This window comes from Anomalospiza imberbis, chromosome W (assembly GCF_031753505.1).
Source record: "Anomalospiza imberbis isolate Cuckoo-Finch-1a 21T00152 chromosome W, ASM3175350v1, whole genome shotgun sequence".
Lineage (NCBI taxonomy): Eukaryota > Metazoa > Chordata > Aves > Passeriformes > Viduidae > Anomalospiza > Anomalospiza imberbis.
In genome coordinates this window covers 31,791-42,847 of record NC_089720.1, presented here as the reverse complement: position 1 = coordinate 42,847, position 11,057 = coordinate 31,791, and the positions used below count along the sequence as shown (strand labels likewise).

General features: G+C 35.5%; 1 protein-coding gene across 1 annotated transcript; it reads right to left on the bottom strand.

Moving 5' to 3' along the window:
• Nucleotides 1-1,097: 1,097 nt before the first annotated feature.
• Nucleotides 1,098-5,353, bottom strand: LOC137464304 (transmembrane emp24 domain-containing protein 7-like). The gene is made up of 3 exons (XM_068175582.1): nt 5,008-5,353; nt 3,657-3,902; nt 1,098-2,114 (listed from the first exon to the last, which is right to left on the bottom strand). The coding sequence occupies exons 1-3, from the start codon at nt 5,176-5,178 to the stop codon at nt 1,878-1,880; spliced, it is 654 nt and encodes a 217-aa protein (XP_068031683.1). The 5' UTR covers nt 5,179-5,353; the 3' UTR covers nt 1,098-1,877.
• Nucleotides 5,354-11,057: the final 5,704 nt, after the last annotated feature.

Genomic DNA, 11,057 nt, shown 5'->3' with positions numbered 1-11,057 from the left:
ATAAAAAAAAAGATAAATGCATTGTGATTTTTTCACTTAGTGTTGAAGTGGTAGCATGTGTTCTATTATATCCTATCCAATAACTTATTTTAAAAAATATATACAGTTTTCAAATATGTAGCATAAAAAGAAAGCACTAGTTTTTGTGTTCCGATCTTTGAGATTGTTACAATTTGAGCTTGTACCTCAAAAATGGAACTGCAATATTGCAAGTTCAATACAAGATAGAAAGACATACATAATTCTGAATAAAATATTAAAATCTTTAATACTCCTGTTACCTTTTAACTAATTTTTGAAGTGTTAAAGCTTTTTTCTTCAGTTCTGAGAGTGTAGTTTATAAGTTTACAATAGAGACAAGAATAATTTTTTTTAACTACCACACCATTTTAAAGGCATCTTAGGTCATCTTAGAACGATTATTTGGTGTCCAAGTGAATGTGTAAATCCTGCCAAATTTTTCCTGGAAAATAATACAGGCAATTAATGAGAATTTAGCATTCTTTCGCTGCTTGCTGAAAACTAGTTTAAGTGGAATATTTTTGAATTAGAGCTAGTAACTCGGTTTTTTAATTTTAGTTCTGTTTGTGTGCACTTAAAAACTGGTCCAAGTTAATTTATTCCTCCAGCACCATCTGAAGAACTCTTTCTTTATTTTGACTAGCTCAATTAAAGGTACTTGTATGTACATATATTTACTGTCTTCCACATCCAAATAAACCAAGATTTTTTTACAATACATAAACTAAAGATATGAACAGTGGAAGCAATGCAGCTACAAATCTACCAAAAAGATATCACAAAACATTTAAAACATTTTTGACCACTAACAGAAGAGTAGCGATTACATGTGCAAGGTCATAATGAATCAATTCACCAAACAGGGAAATAAAGCACACAGCACTCACACAATGTAGTATTAGTATTAAATGAGCTTCTTAATAGGAAAACAATTTAATTAAAATCTTTGCACGTGCCTAATGGATGCAATGTAACTGGTGCTGGTGCTGAACTGCTTGATAAAGACCAAACTATTTTTGGTCTTAAATGTGACAAGCAGCAGCACTAAGTACAGAGATTGCACAGCTTCAGTAACAAAGTTACAATATTCCCCATTTTATTGCATTTTTAAAAACAACTTGGAGATTTAAAAATTTTGAATAGAGAAAGCATGTTTCTCAAGTAGTCTCAGTTTAGAAGTTGTTTAGTAAAACATTGTAAAAGAAGAAATGCATTATATTTTAATGTAGAAAAGTGTGTGTTTAGACAAATACTCTCAGGTATAAAATTTAGCAGGTTTTGAAGATGGAGATTTACCAGGCAGGTGGAGACTGCACCAATATATACTATCAAGCTTGCAACAATTTTACGGATAAGCAAAGGATATAATTGGATTTTTTTTTTTTTTTTTGTTACAGCAAATGAAAACAGTGGAATACATCTCACAACTACAGTTCATCACATTAGCTTGTTTATGATCCAACACATTCAGCATGAAAATTCAAGTCAAATCAAATTTTCATGAGTATTGTCTTTCACATCAGACACTAGATTGGCAGGTTCTTTCAAAGCATTATAACACAGATGGGCAATCATATCAGTAAAGTCAAACTCAATTCAGATTAAAATCAGCAAAACCAAAGAGAGGCTGGTCATTGCCAGATATTTAATACAAGTATCAGAAAACACTAACTTTACTCTATATTTCAAAGTGGGTGTCCCTTTCATAGCTTGTGGGTTACGTTTTGTGATTTTAATCAATGAGGAGGGGTAGACATTTAGATGCTTCATATATTTAGTTACTTGTCCTTACAAGGATATATAACGGTAATTTCACAAGTGATTAACACAATGACCTGAAGCATTATCACTACCAGTTATGATGTAACACGGGTTGTTGTGGTTCTTTTATCTGAGAAGAAGCTTTTGAGGAGAAATACCTGCCCAACACTAACTACAAGAAGAATGATTGCCTCCCCTATTGACCAATAGGCTACTCTTGTGTTTAAATCCTCTGCTCTGCTGCGGCCTTGTGCTTCTCTCAACCGGAAATGAGTCTGATAATCAATGACAGATTTCAGAGCTTTATGAATTGAAACACACGCAGAGTCCATCTAGAGAAGCAAATAAATACACATGCTCAATTAAGAACTCTTCTAATACTTGTTCTGTGAAGTTCTGTGGTTTGATATTTAAAATTAGGATTCACATAGCTTTACAAATGAAAGACTATCTCAGTCCACTGTCAGACTGAAATACTATAAATCTAACATATTCATCAAATTTTACACACAGGAATGTGACTGACTTAAGTACCAAAGTGTGCAAAACTGCAGATGTAATACAAAGTGATGCACTCTAAGAGCCAGAAACTGAATATTAAAATTCATGCATGTTTGGGTTCAAAAGTAAATATAATCACTGTATTGAAATATGCCAGTGATACAACATTTGCTAATTCCACATACACCAGTAAAACAAGCAGTAAATCTTTCTTGAGATTTGGATAGTGAATAAGCTTCTTATATCATTAAGATTTGCACAGTAGATATTAAAACACTTTTAGATTTCAGAAGTATGTGATTCTTTATCGCATAATACCCAAAGTTCAGTTTCCCAAAAGCCTGAAATCTTGATTGCTGACCTCAACATGTTCTTTTGGCAGGAGGTCCTTATATTAGTCACATATGTAAAAAGTGATTAGATAAAGGACAACTGTTATTTTTCAGTGTTCCTGGATGCTCCCTACCATATTCATATAACAAACACTTAAGACCAAATTGCCCAACTAAATGTGCCATCTTTCATAAAAATCACATTTCTTTCTCTAACATGAAAAAATCTTAAACCTCTTCAATAGACATACTACAGGCTTTCCAAGACCTAGATTTTTTTACACATAAACCTCTTCCATTTTTGGTTTATCTTCTGAAAGTAAGAGTCAGTATCCATGATTGTTTAAAATGAAATTTGGTAACAACTATAGTGTAAGAATGTTAGAATTCATGAAGTTACTGTTCCAAGTGAAGTTGGCTGATTTAGTTTAGGCAGAAGTGGTGTGAAACTAAAATCATGAAGAAAGAAAAAAACATTAGGAAAAAAAGTCTGGAGCAAGAATATTTTTTTGCCACTTAAGTGTCTTATAAATTACATATGTAGAAGTCATTTAAGTATGACTGATTTTGTGCATTTGTTTATTTTGCTAGAAGTCTCTTCCAATTTTAAAAGTGACAGTTACATAAGAGATGAATCATTCAAGTATTTGCCTCAAAAAAGACTAAACTATTTTAATATAAAACTAAATTCTTCTCAAAGTTTCTCCAAAGTTCAGGAATTTTGAAAACCCCAATCCTCTGATATTTTACACTTTATAAATTCCCCACTTCCACAGACATAGAACCATGGCATAAAAAAGTTCCCTTAAACTCTAGGGCACTGTATAATTTCCCTAATTTCTGCTTAATCACTTGGTAATTCCTCCTCAGCTCTGCATTCTATAAATCCTAATTTTTAGAAAAGGTTCACTTTTAGTAACAGGGTTTATTTTAAAGAAGCTCTGACCCATTCATTTTCAACAACAATATAGATAGCTAATGCAGTTTAATTTGAAAAATATTCCCTCCACCTAACAGTTACTGTCAAACACAATATTTTACCTGAGTAAGCGCAGTTGCTCTGTTCTCACTAGGAAACAGTGGTGGATCTTCTCCAACCTGGAAATCAAAGTACACAGTTTTGTGTGTGAAAGTAGAGAACTCATTGCTGAAGCAGAATTTGTATGTTCCATTTCTGGATGCAGTAAATGTGAAGCTATCATATTGTTTCTTCATCTCTTTGTATAATACAGAACCATCAGGACCTTCCAACCGACAGTCCACATCATAATGACCTCCAGTGATCACCTGAAAAAAACCCAAGAAATTGCCTTAAACAGAACAGACATCCAGCTAGCATTGAAAATTGTTTGATCTGACAAATATTTTAAAATTAATTAATTCATAAATCTATTGAGTTTGAAAAAATTGTCATCCTGTGAAAGACACAGAACAATTCAAAATAAGGTTTTTTTAATTGAGGATATGCAATGTCAACTATGTTCTCTAACAGTTTATGAAGAAAACTTTAGTTACTTCATTTTGAGATACTAGTACTATAACAAAGGCAAGAGTTTATTAAATTTGATGGGGCAAAGACATTACTGCAATAAATCAGTAATATATTATATTCATAAGCCCATCCATACAATTTATTCAGTAAGCTGAGACTGCCAAAATCAATAAACCATCTCTTTTATGTATGACCTAAACTGTCTGACTAACCTATTAGGTCAAGCTGCTTTATGTTGCAGGAATGGCATATGTTCAGTAGAACAGATATTACAGCCGGACGCATCACATCAACAGAGCAGTGTTCTGGAGGTTATGCTGCCTTACTCTTGCACAATAGATGACAGTATTTTTTTCCAACACCATCATGTTCAAATTATATCTACAAGTAACTCAAAACTTCATATGATCATCTTGAGAATGGTCAGTCTTTGATTATTGTTGGTTCATAGCATGTTCTTCTGCAGAATCACACTAGCTATCCTATCTCCACTACAAGAGCAATTGGCAGTTTAGGTATGCATTGTTTACTATTCTGTAATGTGATTCTGATAGCTCTCAGACTAGTAGTTAAATTTAATCCTTGCTCCAAACTTCTTGCCTTTAAGATAAAGCATCCTAAAGGATAAAGAAACTTCTATCCGATAGCACATCCTTTTTATATGTATACAGAAGATTTTTAAAATATAGACATATTATTTGAAATATGTACATATCTATTCAAGTACATACTATAAAGATTTGTTCAGAGGTGCCAAGCAGCAGAAGCAACATTTCAGTAGGCTGTTTGTATAACATAGTCTTAGTGCCCACCAATTTATATCGGTATTAAACTCCTAATACTAACGGCAAAAGTGAAATAACAAGACACTCCCCGGGAGCCGAGGGAAGCACGGAGTACCTGAAATTCGAGGGTGCACTTTGTGCCCTGGACAATCTCCTCGTAAAAACATTGTTTGGCATTGTCAGGCAGCTCAAAAGTGATTTCAGAGGCCCATGCCGTGCAAGCTACCAGGAGCAGCATCAGCCACCCCCAAGGTCCAGCAGTTCCATAGCCCCGTAAAAGCATCATTCAGCGTGCAGTGCGGACTAATAGTAACAGAGTTTTAGCCGGGCAGAAAGAGGGCAGCCCCCCATCAGAGGCCAACAGGCACAGAGCCCAGAGGAAGATGTCTGCGGTGCCAAGCGATCACAACGGAGAAATCTAACTGAGAAACAACGCTGCGCTCTCAGGAGCAACCATGGCGCCTAGTTCCGCCCTTACAGAAGCTCTTCCGGGTGAGCCCTCATAGTTATATGGACGTGCTGCTCCTCGTAGAAGGGAGTGCTCCCTGCCTCTCCCGGGCGCACTTGCGCGCTTGCTGCCTGGCAACGTTTACCAGGGAGCATGACGGTCCGGCATCGCCTTGGGCACTAGGCCCGGTCTGGGCCGTGACACCAGCGAGCCGAGATGGTGTCCAGATTCACAGGGACGACCGTTCGGCACCAGAGGTACATAGGCGCACGCGCGAGGCCCGCCCATCCCGGCTTTGTGCTGAGGGGTACTCAGATTATATAGCTAATTTAACTTTTATTTTAATTCCCCTCTGTCATACTTGCACTACACAGTCCAGGTTCCCCAATACATCAAAACTTTTGTCTCTATGTCCATTGTATAAAACTATCCCGGGGCTAAACTGTTTTAAAATTCTCATAAGACATGATTTAGAGAAGAAATAGTGGTCTCTCTTCTCTGAATGCAAGTGAAAAGTATCTTAAGTACTGTCTCTGTATATCTTGGAGTTACTGAATATACAGTGTTATATGTAACAGGTATAATTCGCGCCTTTTTTTTTTTTTTACATTATATATATATATATATATATATAATGTTAAATAATTGTTAGGATGTACCCTTTGGCATTAAAAGCCTCCCTTCTCAGGCAAAACTGAGTGTGTGTTGAAACCTGATTTACAAGCAAGGGGATGTAGCTCACCAGGAGAGGGGCCTTATCTGAAGCAATATGGAGACACCCAGGCACTGATCACCATCAGGAACATCCTCCCCCCAGGCCGATACATGTGAATACGCTGTTCCCGTAAATTTCATCAAGAGTTTCCACTACACCAGACTTTGAATTTCTCTACCTTGTTGCCGAGAAGGAAATCTCATCAACTTATGGGACTTTGAATGAAACAAAGGACTGAATGCCGAAATCCTGGCTTCAGGCAAAATTTTCCTTATAAAAATCGCTTGTACCAGGATGGTGGTGTGGGGGCATAGAGTAAAACCTCTGCTGAGGCTGATCTCTGTGTCTTGCACCCAGCGCCGATCCCGGGCTCGGCACTGTCCTTTTCCGTGTGGCTGGCTAAGTTAGATCTCTATTGCTAAAATAAATTCTTTTTATTTTTTTTAATTTGGCTGGATCATTTTTCATTTATAACATACAGGGTTGAATTTCAGAGTTGGAGTCCCAACTTTTTTTGTACTTTAACATTACTTACTTCAAAGAGATTGTCCTGGTTTCAGCTGGGATAGTTAATTTTCTTCTTAGTGTGAAAAACACGTTCACTCTCCTGTGAAAATTTAAACAGTTTAATAAAGGACAATAGAGACAAAGACAGTAAAGCAAAGATTACGGGCCGGGTGTGTTTTGGCACTCAGCCAAGAGCACGCCTTCACCTTCGGGGATCCCCCTTAAACACCTTTTCCATTACATCAGCCTGTTGCATATTCATAGATCCGTATGCATATCCATAAACTAGTTTACATATTCCAGAGGCTATTTTACATGGCCCTTCCTTAGGTCTGCCTTTTTAGAGTATGTGTGTTTCTTGGCTGTGGTTTTGGCTCCTTCTCCTTATCACTTCCAGTTTGGGCCCATACTTTCTTCAGACGGCAGATGCTGATAGTTGGCATATCAATAGCAGGGTCTTCATTACATGTTTGCTGGATGTTATCCTGACCAGACAGTTCACTCATAACTATATCAGCTACCACTACTACTATGTCTAAGTTTTTGTTACTAGCAGAAATAAAAGCAAAGTTATTTTAACATTATACATATAACATTCATCCTAATATTTGCGAAAAGCCAACAACATAATATGTATTTATAACATTAGTAGCTGGTACAGTGCTGTGTTTTGGATTCAGTATGAGAATAATGTTGATAACACACTGATGTTTTGGCTGTTGCTAAGTAATGCTTATTCAAGAACTTTTCAGTGTCTCATGCTCTGCCAGTGAGCCGGTGCCCAAGAAGCTGGGAGGGAGCACAGCCAAGACAGCTGACCTGGACTAGCCAAAGGGATATTCCATACCATAAAATGTCATGCTCAGTATATAAACTGGGTGGGGAGAGTTATCTGGGGCTGCTGTTGTTTCGGTACTGGTTGGGCATAAGTCAGCTGATGGCAAGCAATTACGGGGGTTTTTTGCATCCCTTGTTTTTATTGGTTTTGATTTTATTTGTTGTTTTGAGGTTTTTCTTCCTTTTTTTTTTTTCTTCTTATTAAACTGTCTTTGTCTCAACTCATGAGGTTTTGCACTTTTACCCTTCCAATTATTCCCCCAATTCCACTGTGGGGAGAGTGAGCAAGCTGTTGTGTGGTGCTTCGATGCCCACAAGGTTCAACCCATAGTGCCTGAATGTTGGGATCTGTGATATCTAGATGCTACCGAGATTGTAGAAAGTCTCTTCAACACCTGCTAAATTTTATACTTCTGCCTAAACTAAATCAGCCAACTTCACTTGGAACAGTAACTTCATGAATTCTAACATTCTTACACTATAGTTGTTACCAAATTTCATTTTAAACAATCATGGATACTGACTCTTACTTTCAGAAGATAAACCAAAAATGGAAGAGGTTTATGTGTAAAAAAATCTAGGTCTTGGAAAGCCTGTAGTATGTCTATTGAAGAGGTTTAAGATTTTTTCATGTTAGAGAAAGAAATGTGATTTTTATGAAAGATGGCACATTTAGTTGGGCAATTTGGTCTTAAGTGTTTGTTATATGAATATGGTAGGGAGCATCCAGGAACACTGAAAAATAACAGTTGTCCTTTATCTAATCACTTTTTACATATGTGACTAATATAAGGACCTCCTGCCAAAAGAACATGTTGAGGTCAGCAATCAAGATTTCAGGCTTTTGGGAAACTGAACTTTGGGTATTATGCGATAAAGAATCACATACTTCTGAAATCTAAAAGTGTTTTAATATCTACTGTGCAAATCTTAATGATATAAGAAGCTTATTCACTATCCAAATCTCAAGAAAGATTTACTGCTTGTTTTACTGGTGTATGTGGAATTAGCAAATGTTGTATCACTGGCATATTTCAATACAGTGATTATATTTACTTTTGAACCCAAACATGCATGAATTTTAATATTCAGTTTCTGGCTCTTAGAGTGCATCACTTTGTATTACATCTGCAGTTTTGCACACTTTGGTACTTAAGTCAGTCACATTCCTGTGTGTAAAATTTGATGAATATGTTAGATTTATAGTATTTCAGTCTGACAGTGGACTGAGATAGTCTTTCATTTGTAAAGCTATGTGAATCCTAATTTTAAATATCAAACCACAGAACTTCACAGAACAAGTATTAGAAGAGTTCTTAATTGAGCATGTGTATTTATTTGCTTCTCTAGATGGACTCTGCGTGTGTTTCAATTCATAAAGCTCTGAAATCTGTCATTGATTATCAGACTCATTTCCGGTTGAGAGAAGCACAAGGCCGCAGCAGAGCAGAGGATTTAAACACAAGAGTAGCCTATTGGTCAATAGGGGAGGCAATCATTCTTCTTGTAGTTAGTGTTGGGCAGGTATTTCTCCTCAAAAGCTTCTTCTCAGATAAAAGAACCACAACAACCCGTGTTACATCATAACTGGTAGTGATAATGCTTCAGGTCATTGTGTTAATCACTTGTGAAATTACCGTTATATATCCTTGTAAGGACAAGTAACTAAATATATGAAGCATCTAAATGTCTACCCCTCCTCATTGATTAAAATCACAAAACGTAACCCACAAGCTATGAAAGGGACACCCACTTTGAAATATAGAGTAAAGTTAGTGTTTTCTGATACTTGTATTAAATATCTGGCAATGACCAGCCTCTCTTTGGTTTTGCTGATTTTAATCTGAATTGAGTTTGACTTTACTGATATGATTGCCCATCTGTGTTATAATGCTTTGAAAGAACCTGCCAATCTAGTGTCTGATGTGAAAGACAATACTCATGAAAATTTGATTTGACTTGAATTTTCATGCTGAATGTGTTGGATCATAAACAAGCTAATGTGATGAACTGTAGTTGTGAGATGTATTCCACTGTTTTCATTTGCTGTAACAAAAAAAAAAAAAAAAATCCAATTATATCCTTTGCTTATCCGTAAAATTGTTGCAAGCTTGATAGTATATATTGGTGCAGTCTCCACCTGCCTGGTAAATCTCCATCTTCAAAACCTGCTAAATTTTATACCTGAGAGTATTTGTCTAAACACACACTTTTCTACATTAAAATATAATGCATTTCTTCTTTTACAATGTTTTACTAAACAACTTCTAAACTGAGACTACTTGAGAAACATGCTTTCTCTATTCAAAATTTTTAAATCTCCAAGTTGTTTTTAAAAATGCAATAAAATGGGGAATATTGTAACTTTGTTACTGAAGCTGTGCAATCTCTGTACTTAGTGCTGCTGCTTGTCACATTTAAGACCAAAAATAGTTTGGTCTTTATCAAGCAGTTCAGCACCAGCACCAGTTACATTGCATCCATTAGGCACGTGCAAAGATTTTAATTAAATTGTTTTCCTATTAAGAAGCTCATTTAATACTAATACTACATTGTGTGAGTGCTGTGTGCTTTATTTCCCTGTTTGGTGAATTGATTCATTATGACCTTGCACATGTAATCGCTACTCTTCTGTTAGTGGTCAAAAATGTTTTAAATGTTTTGTGATATCTTTTTGGTAGATTTGTAGCTGCATTGCTTCCACTGTTCATATCTTTAGTTTATGTATTGTAAAAAAATCTTGGTTTATTTGGATGTGGAAGACAGTAAATATATGTACATACAAGTACCTTTAATTGAGCTAGTCAAAATAAAGAAAGAGTTCTTCAGATGGTGCTGGAGGAATAAATTAACTTGGACCAGTTTTTAAGTGCACACAAACAGAACTAAAATTAAAAAACCGAGTTACTAGCTCTAATTCAAAAATATTCCACTTAAACTAGTTTTCAGCAAGCAGCGAAAGAATGCTAAATTCTCATTAATTGCCTGTATTATTTTCCAGGAAAAATTTGGCAGGATTTACACATTCACTTGGACACCAAATAATCGTTCTAAGATGACCTAAGATGCCTTTAAAATGGTGTGGTAGTTAAAAAAAATTATTCTTGTCTCTATTGTAAACTTATAAACTACACTCTCAGAACTGAAGAAAAAAGCTTTAACACTTCAAAAATTAGTTAAAAGGTAACAGGAGTATTAAAGATTTTAATATTTTATTCAGAATTATGTATGTCTTTCTATCTTGTATTGAACTTGCAATATTGCAGTTCCATTTTTGAGGTACAAGCTCAAATTGTAACAATCTCAAAGATCGGAACACAAAAACTAGTGCTTTCTTTTTATGCTACATATTTGAAAACTGTATATATTTTTTAAAATAAGTTATTGGATAGGATATAATAGAACACATGCTACCACTTCAACACTAAGTGAAAAAATCACAATGCATTTATCTTTTTTTTTATTATTAATATTGTTTTGTTAAAGCTGCATATATGAAAATAATAGTTCAGCTAGTGGTGTGATATGCAACTAAATCGCCCCGGGTTAAATGAGATACAACTGTGTTTGAAGTTGTGAAAGGTTTCAGCTATTCCTTTGATGTTTTATGTTTGCATAATGTGTTTTTATGTCCTGAAATGTTCATTGCTGTTTTTGT